General features: G+C 37.6%; 1 protein-coding gene across 1 annotated transcript; it reads right to left on the minus strand.

The window, feature by feature from the left end:
* Nucleotides 1–13,145: 13,145 nt before the first annotated feature.
* On the minus strand, nucleotides 13,146–21,992 carry LOC102224615 (cytosolic purine 5'-nucleotidase-like). The gene is made up of 18 exons (XM_023337756.1): nucleotides 21,735–21,992; nucleotides 20,675–20,748; nucleotides 20,469–20,586; nucleotides 20,270–20,365; nucleotides 19,514–19,605; nucleotides 19,356–19,413; nucleotides 18,391–18,484; nucleotides 18,259–18,312; nucleotides 18,096–18,179; nucleotides 17,982–18,017; nucleotides 17,800–17,907; nucleotides 17,653–17,719; nucleotides 16,237–16,407; nucleotides 16,110–16,161; nucleotides 15,268–15,328; nucleotides 13,842–14,018; nucleotides 13,657–13,744; nucleotides 13,146–13,562 (listed from the first exon to the last, which is right to left on the minus strand). The coding sequence occupies exons 1-17, from the start codon at nucleotides 21,758–21,760 to the stop codon at nucleotides 13,658–13,660; spliced, it is 1,455 nt and encodes a 484-aa protein (XP_023193524.1). The 5' UTR covers nucleotides 21,761–21,992; the 3' UTR covers nucleotides 13,146–13,562; nucleotide 13,657.
* Between the last annotated feature and the right edge of the window lie 1,241 nt (nucleotides 21,993–23,233).

Genomic DNA, 23,233 nt, shown 5'->3' on the forward strand with positions numbered 1-23,233 from the left:
AAAAAAAAAATTTATCCTATTTCAATAAAATATGTCAAAAGAAAGCTGTAGTAAAATAAAAGAAATTTCTCTGTTTTTACAATTTAAAGGTATCTGTTTGAGTGAAATAAACTTTTTTTTTTGCTATTTCAAAAACTACTTGCAACATTTCTTAAAAAAAAAACTGCATTAAGAAAATCTTGTTATATCAAGCAATTATTTTCAGGAAAGGAGAAATGTTTAAAACAGCAAAGACGCAGCGTTTTCTGATCTCAAAGGTAGCACAAAAACGCACACATTCAGATTAATTTTCAAATAGCCTTGTGTTGATGTTTTAACTGAATTGGCAGAATAAACCTGGTTTCCAGTCCAAGCTTTCACGCGCCTTGGCGTCTCGTTCTTGCTGCTGTTTGGGTTCAGTCAATCACCTGAGCAGCACCTCTTTAAACAGCAGGAAGTGTGAGACTCCAGAAGACACTGGGTTGCGATGGTTGTTATAGAGGATGATTTTACAGATGTTTAGCAGTGATCTTCTCCTTTTTTTCCAGAGTTGTATAGATTAACAAAGGGAAAGATTAGAAGTCATAAAATCTATATTTAAAGCAACTTTAAAACATTCAATTGAGAATGTAAAACCTTTCTTAAATGTGGCTTTGAAGAGATTTTTGTCCGCTTTTTGTTGTAGTTGTGAATCTTATTGTTTGTTTAGCTAAATTATGAAGCACCTTGCTTAACTTGATTTTCTTTTGATATTCACACTAACATTGACATTGTCTGTTTTGTGGTTCTTTCTTCTTATTTTATTCCATATTTCTTGTTCTGGGATTATTTTGTGTTTTTCTGGTTTTCTGTTTAGTTGCATTTTGAAGCACATTGGTTCACTTTTACTGTTTTTAAATGTGCTATCAGAAAAATTTCAGTTTAATATTCCTGTTTAAAATTTCATATGATAATATGTTGCTTCAAATGAGGAACTTTAGACATAGTTGTAGCATTTTAACCATGCCTATAAATCACAAAATGCACACATAAATTGTAAGATTTATATAAAATTTTTAAAAAATGTGCTTGTTTCTTCTTAGCCATTGCTTTACAAATCAAAATGGAGAATAATGTTAAGATTTTACAGGCTGTAAATGAACACGGTTTTGTTTGCTGAATGTCTAATATAAGTGTTATTTTATAGTATAAGTGTAAAGTGTGGTAAAAACAATATTCTGAACTTTTTGAGTACAGTTGCTGAATACAAATGAAGCTGATGTGTGTCTGTTTTAGGGAAAATACAAACTATTTCATGGTTTTAGAAGTTATTTTGGAGGCATCAAAGATCATTAAATGGGTAAAATAAGAACAGAATTTAATTTTTTTTTACATTTTAAATGTTAGCTTAAAACTTCTGAACTTCAAGTGAAAGATAAAATTTGTCTTCTTTTTTAAATGAGTTAGAGAATCTAAAAATCGCCCTATGTTACTCGACTGAAACGCCTGATGGTTGGAAATGTCTCTCAACTCCAATCATTAAATTTGGAAGTAAAAAAAGCAAAGAAATGTGCTGCTTAGTGACTTATTGCTTTACACAACGTGCCCTTTGAACCTCCAGGTTGTCAGGTAAAGAGCCAGCAGAGCGCCTTATCTCCGTTCCCAGGTGAGGCCAAGCCCTGCGTAGAGACTGGGAGGATGGAGGCAGGGCTCCTCATGCTGTTGTGCTTCTGGATCACTGTACTCTGGTGGAGAAGCCATAAAAACGCGGTGCCACCCACACAGCTGGAATGTCATGCATGCAGTCCATAGAGTCTATTTCAAGAGGAAGGTGGAAGGAGGGGGAAGGTGAGGTAAGGAACCCACTTTGGAGGAGACCGTGGGTCCATGAGGTGGGGTCTGCTGCAGCTACTACTATTACTACTGCTGCTGCTGCTCTCTGGAAGCAAAAAAAAAAAAAAACGATGGAGAAGGAAAAACCTCTTCTCACCCGCCAAAAGGTTCTCAATTAACATTTTTTTCCCCTCTTTTCCTTGGTGGGAAATTATCAATGACGATCCATCAAGGCTGTTTGGTCTTCGGGCCGCCGAGAGGAAACGCGGAGGGGAGATGTGAGACGGAGGGATGGGGGTTGGGAGAGGTTAAAGGGCAGAGGAAGAAAGGAGGTACATTTTCGGAGGATGGGTGGTTGGAAGGGGGAGAGAGAAAAAAAAAGGAGAGGGAACAATGACTCCCATGTTTAAAAGGCTTTTCTCAGCCCCATGACACCTCACACAGGCAGCAGTTTGGAGTCAGGCCTTTCAGGAGGGAGTGGTGCCGAGTTTGTGGCTGTTTCCCCCCCTCAGGCACACAACCAGCAGAAATATTCAGCAAAGCATGAAGCTCTTTTTTTACTCTATTTTCTTCATGAACGTGTAGGTATATTTAAGGAAATAAGTTGGGCTTTGATTTTACCCTGCATCAAATGAGGATGTGTTATTGTAAGCCAGATAATTCATTAATCACAGTCTACTGTTGTGATTTGGGGCCAAAAAAAAAAAAAAAAAAATGGGTGAGAAAATATGCACAACAGAAGACAGAACAAATATGAACAACAAATGTGAAACACAACAACAAAAGCAAGAAAAATATGAGACTTATACTTTATAAAAGAAAAATTTGAAAAGAAGAATAAAGGCAAAAACGAACACCTGAGTATAACAATTTAAACGCTAATCTTTGGCGTTTTAGATCAGTTTATTCTTTAAACGTGTCAAAAGAAATTATAAGTAAAACACAGAAATGCTTCTTGGTATGATTCTCGTTTACTGTGATGAGAAAAAGGCGCTTCGTAGTTGGAAGATTAGCACATTTTATATAAACTGTTATTCAGATTATGAGGGGGTTTTTTTCTTAAAATTGCTGTGCCCACATTTTCACACATTTACATAAGTAAATTAATTTTGGTCTAAAACTTGTCGATGAGCATAAATGTTTGTTCAAATCAAGTAAAGTTGACATTAAAGTAAGAGATTTTAGGATATTTTGCTTGTGTTTTTTATTGCAGTTTGTAGAGAATTAAATAATTCATTAGAACACCATTTAATCTCTTTTTCCCAAGCATTATTAGTTTTTATCCTTTTATTGTCAATGTTTGAAATGATTCTTAATAGAAATAATTTATTGAAAAGGAGCAGCAATAAGCCTGGCTGAATAAAAGAAGAGGTATCATTTTGAAAAGCAAATATCTGGTTTTGCTGATTAAACTTACTGATCTCTTCTTCTACATAACTTCTTTTAAATTAACAGGGGAAAAATAACAACGTTTGTAAATGCATTCAGCTTTAAAGACACTAAAATAAATTACCAGCAATTTGTTTAAACAGGTTGAAATTCACAGCTAAGTTGTGCATCAAGTGAAAGTAAGGAGAAATTGTTTTGGATCTATAAAAATGTATTTTACATTTTTCAATCTTTTGAGGAAAATATTTAAGTGGATTTTTATTCCTGTAAATGCAACTATTTATGCTCTACTAAACCAAATTTCTACATTTTAATCAACCCTTTAACTTCCTCCAGTTCTTTCTAAAATTGTTTTGCTGAATTGGAAACCGATTTAGAAGACTTGCGTGAAACAAGAAGCTCCCGCAAATTTAGCAGATGGTGCGTTTAAAACTTCATCGAGTCGTTTTAATTTGCCAAGCAACCTTTTAAAAACACACTTTCTTTTCCTTTTTGATTTAGGGAGGATTGTTTGTTTTTGTGTCAGTAGGGAACCCGAAGATCTAATTAGATCCCCCCCTTTGTGGTAAAAAACCATTTCCAGGTTACAGTGCAGTTTGTGGAAACGGCCTCTCTGGTGAGAGGGGGGCCAAACCTACACCGGATCCATCCTGCCCCGCCTTACATCAAACATTTTTTTATATCCGACTGGCTGCACAATCAGATCCCTTCTGAGTGGGCCGGAGTCGGGTGTGTGTGTGTGTGTGTGTGTGTGTGTGTGTGTGTGTGTGTGTGTGTGTGCGTGTGTGTGTGTGTGTGGGGAGTAAAGAGTGGGCCCTCTCCCACTAGATAATGCCATTATTTCAGCTCCTCTGGCCAGGAATGCCAAATTTCACAGCCCGCTACTCTTCTCTCTGCGTCAATCAAGACTGCGCTAAAAAAAAAAAAAAAAAAAAGAAAGAAAGAAAGAAAAAAAAGAGGGGGGTGGACAGAGGGTCCGCCTCCTGCAGCACCGTGTGGTCCGATGCAACCATCGATTGATCCCCCACCACGACATGCTCCTCCTGCGTGGACGAAAAAGAAGCAAAAATGGCACAAAAAAAATTTGTTATGTCTCTTTAAATCACTTTACAATTTCTAATTCAACGCAGGAAGGTTGTATTTAAAAACCAGAGGACTCTATAAATACAGTGGCGTCACCCAGGGAGGCCAGGGGGAGGACACCCCCAGCAAAGCTCTTTTCATGCATATTATATAAGTATATATTTGGAAATATATATTTAGGAGAAGAGAAAGTAAGTTGTCAACTAATTGCAGCAATTTTAAATAATCTGCAATACAGTTTTTTTTAAAGTGCTCTGTTTTTGAATTCCCATCCCTGCATAACAATATAAATAAAGCTCCTAAATCCGTATTATGCCTTGCAGACATTTTCTTTATTTTTTTTATTTAACATCCCAGTTACTGCAGCTTTTTTTCACAGAAAAACCACTTTGTTCTCGTCTAGCTTCTGTCTGTACTTTATTTTATCTGACTGTATTTTTTACTGGTCATTCTGGAAAAATTATTAGCTACTGTAATTAATAATCACATCACATTTAACCAACTGGGGAAAATGTCAGCCAGTACTATATCTTGAAATGGAATTATCTATTTTAGTCATTCTTCGAGTTTTATATGAGAAAAAAATCATATTTCTCTAATAAATACACCGGTGATCATTGATAGCCGTTTATGTTGACATGTTGATGTGAATTGTTTGTTTATTTGTTAGTTTATCATTTATTTGCTGTAAAACTATGATTGGAGTCGGTGATGACTAACAACTGGCATTTCCAGGGATCCCCAGTCGCTCAGAGTTTATTTTAAGAAATGTTTTTCAGAAATTTGGTACAACAATCATGAAATCTGATTAATTTATTCATTAATTGATTGACTGGTTGACTGATTTACGCCTGTCTTATTTTGTGTCCTTGATAGTACTCCACTTTTAAAAGCCCTTCCCTTTGTGATGGGGTGACACTAATCCTAAAATGCTTCTAAAGGATTTGATGTAACTCCCCAAGACAATCCACCACCTTTGTCAAGGAAGCACTTTTAAAAACTTTTTGGATGCTTGTTAAATTAATTGTATTTATTTTTGTTTAATTTAGTTGCTTATTTAATTTTTTTTTTTGGGGGGGGGGGGGGTAGAGAGGAGGCATATGCTGTTATTTTTTTTTTTTTTTTTTCTGATCTAACAGCACAATTTTGAGAAGCTCACTTTCAACCTTTTAATTAAAGTTTTTCCAAAAACGAACTCAGTAAATGTTAGGATGTTTATTTATTTATTTTTGTTATATCTCCTTTAACTTTCCCCTTTTTATAAACACTTTTCTTTCCATTTTATCACGTCACTTTTGAATGCTACACGTTAAGGCAGTTCAGACTTTTCTGCAATCTTTCTTAGTTTCACTCCAAGATTATCAGCGGGTCCCAGTCAGGGCAGCCCTTCAGAAACCTTCTAGATACGCCCCTGTAGAATTAGCTACTGTATTTTAATTATTTTTTAAATTATTCGGTTTACAAGCCATTTCTTCAAACTGACACAATTTTCATTTTAATTGGCGCCTTTAAAGACGCCAGTTTTTGGCGCTAGTTATCCTCCGCCTTAGTGAGAGCGCAAAAGATGTTTGCGCCGCAGAGGATTTCAGATAGTTATCCACACACACAGTTGCGATTCCATGATGGGAAATTTGTGAATGGGACACGTTAAGCAAGGTATTTGTCGTCCTGTGTGACGCGTTCCTCCTGCAGCCAATCACGCGGTCCGCTGGAAGTGTCGAACACGCCGAAAGCGAGCCAATGGCGCGCCGTGGAGCAAAGACTAGCGCAAGGAACGGCCAATCAGCGGAAGGCATGCAAACGAAGAATTTGCTCCGGCAGGCTCTGAATGTCAAGTAGTCAAAGATGGAGTCCGGATCTGGGAGGCCGTGTGCTTGTGCAGGGAGGATTTTTCCCCCCGTCTCTTTCTCTCTTTCCCACCTCCGCAGATCCCCGTCCGCTCGCAGCTTTTCCCCAGGATGACAGCCTCAATCCTCAAAGGAGCGCACCGCGCAGTGTGGCTTTCGCAGAAGGGTTGCTTTTCTTTTCCTCTTTTTTTATGGACAACTTTTTTTTCCTCCTCCTGCTCTCTTCTGCCCATAACGGATCGTCCCTCCCTTTGACCAGATACTATTCATGATTTTGGAGGCGGAGGAGGGGAGGGGAGGACAGGAGGGAGAGGGTGTCCACTGTGAGTTGTAGCCGTTTTTGCGTAAAAATGTCAGGAGCTCGGCGCAGAAACTTGGAAGTTGTTGTTTTTTCCTAATATGCGACCTTTAAGAGGGAGGGGGATCAGAAACAGCGACGAGAGTTGAGTCGATCCACGTTGCGCTGCGCATCTGGAAGCTCGTGTCTTAAAAAAAAAATATATATATATATATTTATATATTTATATCACAGAAAAAAAACTTGATCGGGATTCGTGGACAGAGCTTGTTCGGCTCTTATCGCATTGTAATGGCTCTCCGGAGAAAGCGGGGTACGCGTGTGCGGCCATATATGCTGTTGTGCAATCTAACAAGTCGCCTGTAATGTGTTGTAAGCTCAGGTCCTGCGCTGGAGGGAAGGAGAGGCGGATAGGCCGCTCACACAAATGGATAGCGGACTTTTTAAAAAGCCTCCTCACGCAGGTAAAATACAAAACAACAACACCTGGAGGGGCTTTCTGCAACGTGTGGAAGAGCCACGGTGTTCTGGAGATTTCCAGTGTCCCCTCCAGTGTGCCATGCTATCCACTCTGTGGGTTGTGTAACTGTGTTTCCAGCGATCAAAGTTGTCTGCTTTTATTTCAGAGATTGTTACACGACTTTTTTCTTTTTGTTAAGTTTTATTTATTCTTCTTCTCTTGGAGCTCAGGTGATTTATTTTCCTATTTTTCTTGTTTGTTTGTTTTTTTTTTTTTTTTTTTTTTTTTTTTTTTTTTAGCACCACAGAAGGAAAAGCCAGAGTGTGTGATGGTTTTGTGGATGAAACATATCTGTTAGCTCGCTGCAAGCTGTTAAAAGTGTGTGTACTCCCCCCCACCCCTTCTCTCCTTTTTTGCGTTCATTCCGTTCTCCAGCCTCTCTCCCCTCCATCCCCCCATTTCGCCACCAAAATTAGAATGCATGTCATTCACTGCAGAGAATCGTATGGGCCCACATGCTGGGAAATTCCCATTCTCCCAGTGTTGGTGAGGAGGGGAGGTGTATGTGGGGGGGAGAGAGGGGGTGGGGTGGGAGAAGGGTGCTGTTTAATTTGGGGAAGTTCATTTAACTCCACCAGTGAAAAGTGATATTGTTAATCTGTCACATACTAACTTTTTGCCTCCCACAGATCCACTTTGTTTTACATCTTGAGGTCGAGACTTACAGGAAGAAAAGCTTTAAATAAGACGTTTGATCAAAACCTGCAGATTTGTTCAGATTTCCAAGTAATGTCACTACTTGCTTGGCTTGTGGATGCATTGTTACCGTGTTTTTTTTTCTAAGGCATACATCCTTCAAAAGTGGGATAGACATATGTCATCAGCACATGCGTTAAACAGCATAAGATGTAATCACAAGGTTGTTGTAGTGAAGAGGAGGCTGGTGGGATCCATGTTGTTGTCCACTGCCCTTTTTCTGTTGCACTACTGGACACTGACATGAGCAGTGCAATATTAAAAGGGCATTGGATGATTGAAAAGAAAAGAGACCCACTCTTCGTCTTTGCACACTTTGAAACAGCACAAGGAGCTTATAAAGTTGTCTAACCTTAACGCCTACCATATCATTTATGATTCAAGTTTTTATGAGACATCTGCCTCTTGAAAAAAAAAAACAAGCCCCACATGTCTTCTTTTCTGCTAAACCTGTACATGGAGTTTCTGAAGGTGTCTTAATGCTATAATACCAATTTTCTTGTGCTTTAACAGAGTTAGTACTTTTCTCGCTCTCTTTCGAATTGTGTTTTATGCGTTTGTGTCATGAAAGAGAAATCCTTTTTTGATTAGCACATGACCGCAAAAGCCCAAAGTGTCAACATGATGCAAGTGGAAACCAAGTGATGCTTCAGAATTATTTTTCAGGTTTTTATTGTATTTTTTCTTAAAAGCTTTCAGTAAACAAAGTCAGAATTTTCTACAAATTGTTTGGTTGCATCTGGTCTTTGAAGAGTTAATGTGAGGAAGTATCTTGTTTGGTTTGTTATGCACAACAAGAAAATTGAAGCAGCTGGTTTTCAATTTCTGCAAAATTCAAACAACTCTTTGCTTTATCCACTATTTAATTTATATATATATATATATATATATATATATATATATATATATATATATATATATATATATATATATATATATATATATAAACGCAATTTTGAGTTTGTCAGTGAGGAACGGCCACGTGCTGACACATGCTGAGGTCAGCTGCTTTGACAATGTTGCACTACTGTACCATCCATTCTAGCAGTGCAATAGTATTGTCATAGCATTTGGCCTCAGTGCTGAAAATAAGAGGCCCATTAAAAAAAAAAAATCAGTGTGTGAGGAAGTGGAGCTGATGGCTGATGGCAGGTGGTGGTGCAGAGAGCAGGAGCCTCCTAAAACTGTTTACCCAGTGTGTTGTGTTTACAGACGAGGGTTTACTCCCGCCTGATTGGCTGACACAAGTCCTCAAGGTTTGAACAAAATCAATGTTTTACATTGAAAACCCCGGTTTTAGTCATGCTGAGTTCAATTAATGACTGAAAATGTCCTAAAAAGAGAGGTGAAAAGAGACTAAAACCATCTGAAACAAACAATCAGGATTCTATTTTTCTGATCAGCCAACCCCCTCCTCCATCCCTTTCCTGCTGTTCTTTATGTGACTGTTGTTCTGTTGTGACATCAAATACTGCCACAGTGTGTATTGATAAGTGGATGGAACAGGAAAAAGAAGCAGAAAGGGGGGGTTGGAGGTCGATGTGTGGCTCTGAGCATCCTCGATGGCAGCAGGTCGGCGGGGGGAGGGGCCCTTCGGCAGGAATGCAGGGCCTTCTCTCCCCCCACCCCTCTTTCTCTTTTTTTTTTTTTGCATTTTGCCTTCTCTTTTCTTTCTCTCTCTCTCTTTATCCCCCTGTCGAGATTAGGTGTCAGTGCTCCTGTGTGCCTCGTGTTTGAACCCTCTGGTTAAAGAGCAAAGAAGTTTGTTTGTTTTGATGACTGTGCCCACGTTAAAGTGGGTGGACGTATTTAACCGCAGTCCAGTTGCTGTTAAAAGCCGCCTTGAGAAGGACACTTAAGTCATTATTAAAAACAGACATGTTCTGTGGGGCCCCTCCGATGGCTGTGCTGCAGTAAAAGGTTAAATTTCCCTTGTTGTTGGGGGGATTTATCTCCCCCAAAACAGGTTACAGATTCTCAGAATCAAATACAAAAAACATTTTATTTGGTATTCTGTTTAGGTGGGTTTGCGCTGAAAGGAGAAAGCAAAAGGGAAAATCTCTGCCACTTGACTTGTGTGAAATTCTCTCTGAGTAAAGAACGTGACTTGTTTAGGCTTGCCTTGCAATGCTTGCTGGGAAATCCTGGAATGTGTGGAATGGGGGCCGGTGGTGCTTCTGCAGTTATCTGACTGCATGGAGCAGCAGTGGAGCCCAACATCTCAGCAAGTGTGTTTTCATATGTGCAGCCTTTGAATTAGCTCACAACTAAGAGATCAGTACGAATCATAACGTTCACAACGTTTGCTCTGGGTTGGGTTGTTGGGATTTAGGTGTACATGTGTGGTTTTTCTGGCTGCTTTCAAACACTTCATTTTGAAAAATTAATTCACTGTTAAGAGTTTTTTCATCCATCTAAATTAAAATCCTTACATTTCACAAGGCTGAAAATGATCTGTTTTACGCGTGAATGTTTATTTATTTTTAATGATTATATTTGTTTTGTTACTGTTTTGATTAAATGGGTTTTTTTCTATCTTTTTGAATGAAGACAAATAAAGGTGATGATCTAATTAAGCATTTGTGGAGGCTTTCTTGAGAAAAAAAAAAAAACTTTTAAGTGAGTAGGACATGCTACGCTAACAACAACCTCAGAATAAAATTCTGGAACAAAAAGATTAGTTTGTACGAAAGTTGATCTAAAGAGTTGAAATCTAAAAAAGTTTTAGAGTTGCATAATTTATTCAAAGGCCTAAAATGCATCCTATGTTTTAAAAGGATAGAATTAGAAGTTTTGTTCGAATTTTTAGCAGCAGCAAACAATTTTGTAAGTCTTGCTTAATATCATTAAATTTTTTGATTCATTATTGCTATTTAGTTTAAATGAAAAGGAATTAAAACTTGACAGAAACAGTAAAATTATGTAGTTAATGGCGTCTGGATTTCTTTGAAATAAAAGTCAAAGGTGTAAGTAATTTGTTTTGTGTGAAAAATCAAGCTTATAAATACAAAAATGAAGATAATTTTGTGCAAGAAAATCACCCAAATTTACAAAGTGTACTTTAAGAGGATTCTAATAAAGAAAAAAACAATTAAAATAAATACATAAGGATAACATGCAAGTGTCACATCAATGCTGCTTTTCTTGTCTGGATTTTTATTTTGCTTAAAGTCGACTTCTCCCTCTCTAAAAACAAGAGATTCTTTGTGTTTATTCATCATCTGCAAAAAATAAAAAAAATTAAAACATGCATTGTGTCATCTTGAACCCTGCTGCTCATCTTCTGCATAACTGTGAATATGTGACGTATCTTTGTAACTTAGTTTCTGCTGAGTGCTGCTCAGCTCTCAGAGGAGCACACATGATGTCTGCGGTTTTGGCAGAGAGCAAACTATTATTTATATCATCACCTCGCTTCCCTTTCAGAAAGTTTTCAGGATTTTTTTTTAAGCACTTGGATCTGAAAGAGTGAAATGTGATGCGTTGTGACATTTTTAACACCTAAGCGCTCTTGAGGCTTTAGTTAGTTGGAAAGGAGATATGTGTAGATTAGAAACATGCTAAGTGCCCCCATGATTCATGGAGCACATTAAACAGCTAAGACTTTTGTCAATGTTATCCAAAGTATATCAGCTCTGCTTACATTTTTTTTATGGTTAAATTTTTCTTTTTCACCTTTTCATAACCTTGAATCTCTAAACTAATAAAACTACATCAAACGTTAAACTGCTTTTGTTTAATAAAACACATCCTGAGACACAGCAACGAAGTGATTAAAGCAGTCAAAACAGGAGAGATGAAAGATTGGGATTTCTGCATGCAGGAAAATAAAACAGGACAAAATTAACTAAATGATCTAGTGACAATAAATACAGGTGACAAGCAGACAATGGTGACGGGAAATCCAAACAAAACCAAAAATAGCCCCAGATACAACAAATGAAATCATCTAGGAAATGCGTGTGTGTGTGTGTGTGTGTGTGTGTGTGTGGCCGTGTGTTTATGAAGAAAGAAGCTCTGAGAAAAGGAGAGGAGTTATCACCTCAATGGTATAATTAAATTTAAAAACTGTCAAAGAAGAAGCCGTGCTTATGAATAGATACGTTGTGTTTTGATCCTAACATGTCGCTTCAGACTGAAACAGAAAACAAAATCCATCCATAATCTTTAAAAAAAAAAAAAAAAACATGCAGTGGCTGGTGTTCGGGAGCAAAACAGGAAAACTGTGACACTCCACACACTTCAGTCCTGCAAGATGACTGGATCATTTCCTGTGCGGAGATGGGGGAGAAAAAAACTCATATATAATCACACATGAGCTCTGACATCATGCAGGGAGGAGAAGAAGGAGGAGGGAGAGTGTGAATCAGAGTGTGTACCACAGGACCACACAGGTCTACATGTGTGTGTGTGTGTGTGTGTGTGTGTGTGTGTGTGTGTGTGTGTGTGTGTGTCGGTTCATGTACTACACAAGTATCACATTTGATTAGCTCAGTTTTTGCTTCATGACTGTCTCCCATGATTAGTTTATTGGATGAATTTAAAGGATTGACTGATGCAAAACAAGATTCAAAACGCCTTTGTACATTTAATGCTCAAAACTAAAAGCAATGTTAGTGTTAGTTTTGGGGATCAAATATGTAGATGTTCAATAATTATGAAGAAAATCTGTGTTGAAATGATCCGTATGGTGGAGAAGGGATTAAGTGCCATCTAGTGGATGATCAGATGAACCTAACCCTTGCGGGGTCTCAGTGGTTTGTTCTGATGAGAATCAGAGAGGCGACTTATCAGCTCTTCAGTCCATCACAGGACAAGACATTAAAAAGTTCACCCTTGTTCCATCTTTAGATTCCTATCATCAATGTATCAGTTCATTTCCTTAACCACACACCATGAGAATTGTACCTACAAAGTTCTCTGCTGGTAAGAGGTTTTAGGGTTTATATTGAGTATCATTCCTCTATTAAACATGGCCTGAGATCCAAAGGCTTGAATTTTGGTCAGACCCGACTAACTTCTACTGGTCATGTTTGGTCAGTATTTCTCTGGCTTATCCAAATATTATAAAGCAAACTTTGAATGAGCTTCAATATGCTTTTCCTTCAAGAGTTGAGTCTTGATTGTTTATTGTATTACTTTTTTGTTTTTATGGGTAAAACACACCAAGCACTAACTTCACATAGGTCTTTGTACAACTCTTCTGACTTGTTGATTTGACTCTTCTGTCAGATTTATTGAGGTACACCTATGTGTGTGCTCCTTGGATTGCTACTGACCTCTGGTGAAAATGCAGCGCAATGGGCCATTAGAAACATTTTTACAGAGATAAATTGTTTCTTTGTTTTACTCTGCAACAGTCAATGTAAGTGGTTCTACAAAATAAAGCTATTGTGAACAACTCAAACTCAGTAAAAGACTCAACAGATTTGTATTAAAAATCTTAAATGTTTTGAGCATCAGCATGTATCATTTCCACAAATATGTGGAGTTAATGTAAATTAATGAATAGTCAACAGGATTAATATCAGTGATTTATTGACTTAATTCGGCAGAAGTTGCAGAAACAATAAAAAAATAAATTAAAAAAAATTATTTTTGAAAACCATTACACAAATCCTATATTTAAAGCACATTCTGCACCGTTCACATGTTAAAGACTCACATTTACAATAACTACCCTTAACATTCATTCATCCATTATCTATTCCCGCTTTTCCTTGAAGGATGCTTATCTCCAGCGGTCACTGGGTGAATGGGGGGTAAACCCTGGGCGTGTCGCCAGTTCAGCACAGCAATCCCTAACATTTCAGTGTAAACTTTTTTAATCACAAAGCATTATTTATCCAGCAGATGGCGCACTAGGTGACCGATGTGACATCAGTGTGTAAATGCAGACAGGAACCTCCACTATGTTCTACTTCGTGAAGAAACGCATCTGCGGGGCAACAACAAGAAAAAGACTCATTCAATTGTGACAGAAAACAAAGCAAACATTTATATTTGATTTCAAATCCTTAAAAAATGCAAACCTTAGTTCATTGTGTCTTTGTGGTTGTTCACATTCTGCTGTGTTGAAGGAACGTCTGCAGAGCTTTGGGAAACTGCCTCATGGGGCATCTGAAAAAGAATCAGCCCCAATGAAGAGCTTTTAGCAGGCAACTAAAACGCTCACACAAGCTTGTTCTTATTTCAAAAAGGAGGAAGGAACACAGACCAGGACAGGAGGAGCCATGAAGAGGTAATTGAAGGGGTAGTGCAGCAGGTTAATGCAGGTGGAGGAGTACAGATCTGCATAGCGAATCAGCTGACTGGCAAACAGTGTCTGTGTGTAGCCGCTGCGCAGGAGGCTGCCCATCTGGCCGTAGGACATGTCCATTCTGTGGGTCAGAACCTGGGAGCACACAATGAGCAACAATAAAAGCTCAAGAGAACATACACGACGCTTTGCAAAAGCATTAATCTGCTACGAGCTTTTTCACTGGGATTTTATGTAGTGGCTCAACACATGATAGCACATATTTCTAAAGTAGTTGAAAAATTACATTTGATTTTCAAATATTTTTACTAATACATTTATGAGAGGTGTAGAAGAGTGTTTCTGCACAGTAATCTACACATTTTTAATTGGATTTGGGTCAGAACCATTCCAACACATGTAGGTGATTTGATGTAAATCCTTCGACTGTACAGCTGGATAAATGCAGAGGATTGATGCTCACCCTTCAATAGTTTTTCTTTCAAGAGTTAATCAAATTAACCTACATCCTTTCAAGTCTGATCAACACATCCTCCACAGCATGTTACTGCCACCACCATGCTTCATACAATGTTAGCTTTCCTCCACACAGGTCAGTTTTGGCCTTATTTGACCACAACATCTTCTTTCACATACTTTCTGGATGTTTTTAGGGGAAACATGACTAATATTTGACTTGTCAACAGATTCTCCCACCTGAGCTATAGACCTGCTTATTTTGTACAGATCTACTGTAGCTTTCTTTGCTGCCTCTCTAATAACACCCTACATGCTTAACCCACCATTTTCGATTAACAGAATGCCTTAGCAGGTTTACTGTTGTCCCATAATCTGTTCAAGCATGAATGGTGGATTTAAATGTGCTCTCTGAGATATTCAAAGCTTGGTATTGTCTCTTTTTCTGAGTAAACTAGATTGCCAACAGATGCAGTTTTGCAATGTTCTGCCAGAAAAAAATATTATAACAATCTTTGAATTTCTGCGCTTATTCCCTGTTTGTAAAATATTATAGGATGTTTAATATTGTTATTGGTATAAAAGGGAGGAGTTTTTTATTTTTGCCTTACTTTGTAAAGTACTGAATCTCCTTGTTAAGCAGTTGTAGTGATCTCATGCAAAAAGGCAATACATATCATTTTAAAAATATTGGGACTAGGTGATCCTACAGAAAGACTCAGATTGTTTTATAATGTTTTCTTCTGGTTCACATTAATTTTCTCCGTCAGCCCTTTCACGTGAAAGTAGGACGGATTAACAAACAGACTGTTTTGGGTGGTTAAGTGGTGCTTAATGAATGTATGAAGGGGCTGAATTCACTTAGCAGCAGCAACAACAAAAAAGGCATAAAAACCAATTCAGTTAAAACCCCATTTGATGACCTTACCTTTATTCTTGTCTGAATGTTGCTGATGTCAGGACACTCTATGCTGCCGCTGTCTAAGTGCCTTTAATAAGAGCAAAAGACGCAATTTTATACCCAAGCAACAAGATCAAAGCAAACAAGCCAATTTAATTGAATTCATATGGTTGTAATCATAAAGTGAAAACGGAAAATTTGACGTTTGTTCTCCATCACCAAGCTGCACCGACAATGTTAGCTGTGCATCAGCTCCCCCTGGTGGCCAAAGTTAAACACCGTCCACCATGCCGATAATGCGAGTGAATCACGCATGACAAATGCTTTTTTTTGTCTTATGTGAACGATAAAACAGCTCACAACAGTAATAATGTAGAAAAAAGCTAGTCTCCACGTTTACCACTGCATTTAGGAGCTTTTGTGAGGAAAATATGTTAGAATGTACGATAAACTTGATATTATTTTAATAAAACAAGAGTCTTCTATGTAAAACAACAATATTCTCACCCTATCCTGTCACCTTGAGCAGGTGGAGAAAAAAGCTAAGCCAACCTTTTTATGAAGGCCTTTAAAAACTGCAAGTGTTGAACATAAAAGCGTAAAAAGAATTACAAATTTTCAAGTAAAACCAAATTTAATGTTAATAAAGATGCAGAAAATCTCCAGAAAATGTGAATCCATAAGTTTTCTTTTTGCTGAGCTTCAGTAAATATGCTCGCACAAGTTCAGGTTAACAAGCTGCAAGTGATATAAAACAAGAAAAACCCTGTTCAATAATCGTCCAGTAAATGTTAATAGTTTGTCATATAGCAGCTATTCACTTTTGATCTAGTACTGGTTATTTTGGTCAAATACAGACACACACTTACCTGTACAGTTCAGCCAAGTAGAAGTCAAGATGTTTCAGCTCCTCAAAAAGATCTGAAAATCAAAGAAAAAAAAATGAAATCAACAAAAGTGTGACAACACAATAGTAAATAAAGATGAGTTGCTCACTTCTTCTTTCCTCCCACACTTGCAGCTCCTTGGCTAGCTCTGGCACAACAAGAAAGGTCTTCCAGCCTTGACGTTTCTTTGATTTGAGGATGTCTCCGAAAATGTGATCTCCAATATAGAGGATGTCCTTGCCACTGACATCCAGCAGATCGGAGATGATGTCTGACGATCCTGCACAGAGAGAAGAAAATATGAAATAGACCTGCAAGAGAGGCAATGTTCAAAACTTTATGAGTTCCTGGCATCTTTAGCACCAGTGACTTATTTGTTTGTGTTTTTCATTGTGACTCTGTCTCTTTTTTCTCTCTCTTTTGTGTTAAATGTGACATGTTTGTGCACCACTCAGTCTATTAGCTTTTTAGCTGCCGATATTTCAATAAACATATTTCATTGGACTATCACAGCTCATATAATTGGTGATTATTCTCAATTTGAATACACAAAATGCTTAAAAAAAGGAAGAAGAAGAAAATAAACCAAAACCATATGAATTAACACTTCTAATTAAGAAATCGTGTTAAACAATTTTTCCATGAATAGCTATATTCTGCCCCCTACTGGCTATTGACCGTCTGAGCAGTTTAGCAAGTTTGTATCTCTGAAAGGCGCTGAGATGTGTCAACGCAAACAAAAATGTTAACACAGAACATAACGACATAGTCTATAAATACAGAAATAAATACATTGTTACATGCACAACATGTTTATTTAAATGCCAACATGTCACTGAGATATTTTACTTTAAAAATAAACTCATATCTGAAATCTGAATTTAATTATTTATTCTCATTTATATCTAGAAACACAATCAAACACAAAACAAGCGGATAACCTTTTTACTGTGATAACTTGGAGTCTTTTATAAGACAAACAAAAGTTTTCCACATGAGAAGTGAACTAATAATATAATCAACTTACAATTTTTCAAACATGATCAAATCTAAGGTATTAATGTCGTCACCTTGATCTGTAAGGCTTGTAACAACAGGTTTTATCTACCATTAGATACAGAATGAGATAATAGACAAAATCCTGACTGATTCACATTAGAAAAGTAAAATGAGGCACTGACTGAATGAATAAGGTGACTATTTAAGCAAAACAGGAAGCAACAACTTGCAATAATGTAAAAATAGAGAATAGTTTTAGAGAAAATTATCATGTCTGGAAGTTTTTTGATGAAGGCTTTAAAGATTCATCCAGCCAACTAGTGTGTTAAACCAAAGGTTGACAAAGGGTCAGTAAAACTGATTTCTAATAATTAAAAATGTAATTAATTTAAAAGGAATATAAACCCTTTCATTGAGTGTTGAATAAAGTTCTTCTAACCAAACAACTTCAAGAGAACACACCTATTGGTACTCTTTCATAATCTTTAAAGTCCATACTCTCGCTCACTAATGATTTGGTCCTCACCTCCAGAGTAAACTGTACCATGCTGCAGGTCTCCAGTGTAAGTCCCAATGCGCAGCTTTCCTGTGTTCTGCGTGTCCAACATAAAATAACACACTGTTACTAATGCAATTAGTTCTTCATATCCCTGCCAAGAGACAGTTTTCATACCGTGTCCACTTGTCTCAGCACGGTGCCATCTGCAAAGAACAGAGGCTTCCTGGTATCGACGACAACAAGGTCAAAGAAAGCACGCCACGGCTTTTTGGGGCTTCCAGGCTGCAAAAAAACTGAATAAATATTCTATTCTTTTCACAAAAATTAACACATCAAAAAAGGTATTTTAGCCTTACCTTTGGGTTGCTTTCCAGCAGATACTTCATGATAGCCTAAAGCAAGAAGGAACATTCAACAATCATGTTAAACTTGGATTTACTCTCAAAGCCGTACAGTCCTCATGACCTCACCTCCGTGTAGTTGTAGTCACTATTGGTAGCCAAGAAAATCTTCGCCACCTCTTTAATTCGAGTCAGGAGCACAGGGATGTTTGGCTGTGGTGGAAACATTTGTCTTTTTAGCATTTCAACCATTCAGAACTAAAACGCACTCAGACGAGATCAGTGTACTCACATCTTTGATGACGTACTTCTCCAAATTCTTGATCGTCTGTTCTTTCAGGGTTCCCTATAGAGCAGCAAGTGTTGGCTTTATTATTTAGCATAAAGTACAAGAATAAAAAAAATGCATTTTTTGATGGTTTACTGTGTCATGAATAAAATCCATTGCATCTCGAACATCCTGGAACATGCTTCTGTAGGACATGAACAAGTCTCCATGCTGGAAACCTTTCTGGAGGCTAGGAGAATGAAAGGTACCAACAAAAAAAAAATGCTCTTTTTAAGCTTGAACTAGAAAGAGTTGTACAGACATTTTCAGAGTTTGCTGCTTCGGATGTTGTTAAGCCATGGAATGGCCGTTATTAGTGGTTATCAGCCCCATTGATTAACTTCAGGCGGTCCCTCCTGTGCCTCCTGGGAGGCTCAGTAGATTGTTATCTACCATTCGTATCGCTGATCACAGCAGCTTATTGCTAACAGAACTTTTTCTTTTCTTTTAGCTTTTTTAAAAAAACATTATTTACTGTTTACATACTAGTTTGAGTAGGATATCAAGAATTTACCACAGATAAATGCCAGATGTTTCAGTCATAAGACTTTAATTCGGTATTTAAAAATAACTCAGTAAAGTGTGAAACCGGAGGGTTTTTTGTTGTAGTTAGCTCAATTTAAAAGCTTTATTTACAATTTACCTACTATTTTTGAGTATGATATCAATGATTTACTCCAAATAAATGCCAAATGTAACAACAAAAAAACCCTCCGGTTTTAGACGTTACTGTCATTTTTAAATACCGAATTAAAGTCTTATGACTGATACATCTGGCATTTATTTGTAGTAAATTCTTGATATCCTACTCAAACTAACAAGTATATTGTAAATAAACGTTTTTTTAAAAAAGCTAAAAATAAAAAAAGTTCTATCAGCGATAAGCTGCTGTGATCAGCGACACGAATGGTAGATAACCTACTGGATGGACCGCCTGAAGCCATTCAACGGGGCTGATAACCACTAATAACGGCCATTCCATGGGTTGATAACATTCTAGGCGGGTGGTTTGCAGCATAAATGAAAGGTGCATTAAGAAACTGATAAGCATGTTCACTCACTTTGAGTATCTGGTGCATCGAGTAAAGAAATCCACCAGACATGCATAAAGGTAAGTCTCTGAAAAAAAGAAAATGAGTTATTTCATGATGTCACACATCTATATATGTAATTGTATGTTTTATTTAGATTTCAGAAATTATGAAATTTCATTTCATACCCGACAGATTGAAGAGGGTGTTAAGAATGTGGAACCTGTCGGTGTCATCTCTTTGGATGAACTTGTTTCGATAGTAGTACTCAATGTCTTCCCTGTGAACCAAACCAGAAAACATGAATCGTTACTGTATCCATCTAGATCGAAAAACTAAGCAAACTGTCCACAAATTAGCAATTTAATTTAATTTACAGTTGCCTTGTCGTTTGGTTATTATGAACTGAATTTTCTAAAGACTTTGGGTTTCATTCAGTGTGAATAAAAAGTGTTATTGTAATTTTTTTTGCTTTATTGACTAAATGTATGTGTTGTTGGTTAGTTAGTATAGTTAACTAATTAGCTGGTGATTAAATTGTTAAATTCTTTGTTTAGGTAGCTGAACAGTTGGTTGGCTGCTAAATGGTTAAATAGGGAGATAAGTAGTTTGCTGGCCTGTATTTTGATTGAGTAGCTGATTACCCTGTGAGTTGGTATGTTTGGTTGGTTAATTTGTTGACTGATTTGGTAATCCACTGACCAAATGATTGATTAACTGGCTAAATGGATGGTTAATTAAATAACTACTTGGTTGGTTTGCTAGTTTATTAATGAGAAAACAGTTGATTCATTGATGTATAAAATTAAATTAGTTTTTATCCAATATTTTTCTGTTCCCTTCTCGTAAAGCATTTATGACTGAAGTGTCCTGAATGAATGAGAATCTACAGCAAGAAGCAATACAACAGTCAACACTGTTATTCAACTTGACTTTGACCTTACTCTCTAAGGAAGCGGAAACCATGACTGCAAACTAAGATGTTGCCGTTTGAATCCACCTTCAGCAGGTTTCCTAATGTTTTATCAAGGACTATCCCGCTGTCAGGAGTCAAGAAGAAAGGGCAAAGAAAGTGAGTTAGACAAACAAATAATTGACTTTTGCTTTGAATGAATAGATGAAGCTTTAGAAACAGAGACTCACCGGGTGGGGAAGCTTGGGTCGTACGTATATCGAAGAATCTCATGAGGGTATCCAATCGACACCATTCTGTCTCTCAATAGCTCAAAGCCCATGCTCTCGTAGTCAGGAGATTTATACACTGCAAACAGAGAAGCCGATAGATGACTGGCATTCTGTCAGTGAGTCTGTAATTCTATGATTTTTTTTAGCCGTATTCCTTCACTTACTTGCCAGTGTATAGTCCATGTCAAAGCCATAGCACTTAATGTTTTCCAGAGTCAGGCTCCTGTTAACAAACACCCTGCAAGTGAACACAATAAATATAGTGAAAAAATAAAGCAAAGAAACATTATAAACCTACCTCTCCCTTGGGCATACTATTTTTCATTAAGCAGCCAGATTTCTACATCTTAAAAGTCCAAACTTTCTTTGCAGTTTTTGACCCAAACACCTGCATTATAGTTCTGGTGTTTTGGTTTGGGCCGTTCTGCTGCTGGACGGTGAATCTGCACCTCAGTCTCAAATCTGTTGCAGTCTCGTAACAAGATTAGTTTCAGGATTATCCTGTATTTAGCTAGTTTCGTTTTCTTAACCCCTGCTAAAAAAACAACCAAAAAAAACTGCATCCTTACAAATGATGCTGCCACTACTATGTTTCAGAGTGGTGTTGTGTTCAGGATGATGAGCACTGTTAGCATTGTGTAAACAAGCCAACTGTTTGTTTAAATTTACACTCTTCAGTGACTTGCAGCAAACGTATAATTTGTGCAATGGTTGTTACTTGATTTTTATGATTTTGCATCATTGTCTTTTTTCCATTGCATTTTTCTAGTTTCAGCTCTTGCACTTTAGTTTGGTGTTTGAAATGGTGAAACAACATATGCTAGTGCATCAGTGTTTTCAGGATCATCTTCTTTTTTTCCAAAAATAATGAATGTTAAGACATTTTTCCACTAATGTGACTACAAAATGGCATCATGTCATCTTCCTCTCAGACTTTCCTCCCAATTCAAACGTGATCTGCACGGCTGCTGTAAATTGTTTACCTACAGCGGCTTGCTTTCTGGGTTTCTTATCTGAACAGGCTGAGAGGACTTTGTTTTTGTTGCGGGAGTTCTCACAGTGTAAGTTTCACGCAAACAAGACAAAGATTAATCAAAATGCTTTTCAAAAAAAAATCGATAGTTACAAAACCTCTTTTTGAGCGAAACAAAAAACAAAAACTTCTTATAAGTTCGTAGCGGAGGTATGGTTGTGTTGTTTCAATGAATCAGAAGCAGAACTCACTTTTTTTCAAAGTCGCTGTTGGCCATTTGCTCCACAAGAGGCCCGCAGGGAAGCTTATCTGTCGCGTCCCTCGGAGGAAGCCTGCGGTCAGCTGCGGTCAACGCTTCCAGCCCTCAGTCACCTCGGAGGGCTTTAAATGGTCAGAGTTGCCCAAAAGATTGGGTGGGCGTCTCCTTCTCGGTGTTTTTTGTTGACGTGCGCTGTTGACTTTGCGCTTCTGTTTTCCAAACCCATCCAGCATCTCGCCCCTGGCCACATGCGTCGTCCTGTAGCACTTTCAGCTCTGAAGGTTTAGATTGCGTTATCAGTGGCTCGCACATGTACGGGGGCAGCGCGTGCATGCGTAAGTTGGTGGGAGTTCCCCCGATGATTGTCGAAAGACCCCTGACCCGAAGTTCAGCTTGTACCAACAAAGCAAAAATGCTTAAGACATTTTGATTTGTGATCTGTTTGGTTTTTTACAAACAAGAGCTATAAAATCACAAACTTCAATGTATTTCCCTTCGTTTTTGTGGGGTAGACCGATATATGTAGCAGATGCTTGTGAAGTGGAATCACCCAAAAAAAATTTTCAAACATCTTAAAAGTGTGGTGTGCACTTATTTTCAGCCCCCTTTCATCTAATGCACTCCAAATTCACTAGCCTTAAAACTTTTAACATCTGATGTGGGAAAATGGCTGGAGCGCCCTCCGAAACTTCCCACCGGGAAAGTAGGGGCAACTTTGAGTACTATTACAACTTGTCCGACTTTGCTGTGGTAGTAAGTTGTGGTGGAAACATGTTTACTTTACAGGTCATGCTTGTAAAAGTGCATCTAAAATTAAAAGTTGACCTGGAGTTAATTGCTTTGAAAAGGCTTGGTTGAACGTCATGTTCATTTTCAAATAGTACTTTTTTCTACACATCAAATTTTCCCTGCTTTATAGAGAGGCAAGGCGTAAAAATGCCACTTTCTATATTACCTAATTCATTAAAGAAATAGCATTACAAAACCATTGCTTCATTCTTCAGAGGATTGTTTGTGGAAACTTATTTCTAGAGCCTTAAGGAAGGAACAAAGCTCTTTATTTGCTACTAATCGCCTGAAAATGTTGGGACTTGTCACTTTCAGATTGTTGTGAGATCTAAGGGACAGAGGGACCTAAATTTGCCTGAAAAATAATATATGAATAACATAAACAAATTAATAAATGTACAGTAGAGCTCACTGATGAGATCGATATGGCTCCATTGACTGCCTGACATAATACTAACTGAAAGATATAGATTATTTATTGCCATAATGAAAGAGGAAGCAAAATAATAAATTTGCAGTCATGGCTAAATGTAATAACACCCTTGCTGTGTTACTTGAAATTATGAGGAAATGAGGGTCATTAAAAATCAGCACAAGTGACCATCTCCACTGAAGGAGTCAGATGTCATGAATGATCTTAGAGAAGCAATAATTGCTGCACATCAACACAAGAAGGGTTGGAAGGCCTTTTTCATAGAATTT

The sequence above is a fragment of the Xiphophorus maculatus genome, chromosome 8 (genome assembly GCF_002775205.1).
Source record: "Xiphophorus maculatus strain JP 163 A chromosome 8, X_maculatus-5.0-male, whole genome shotgun sequence".
In the NCBI taxonomy this organism is placed as follows: domain Eukaryota; kingdom Metazoa; phylum Chordata; class Actinopteri; order Cyprinodontiformes; family Poeciliidae; genus Xiphophorus; species Xiphophorus maculatus.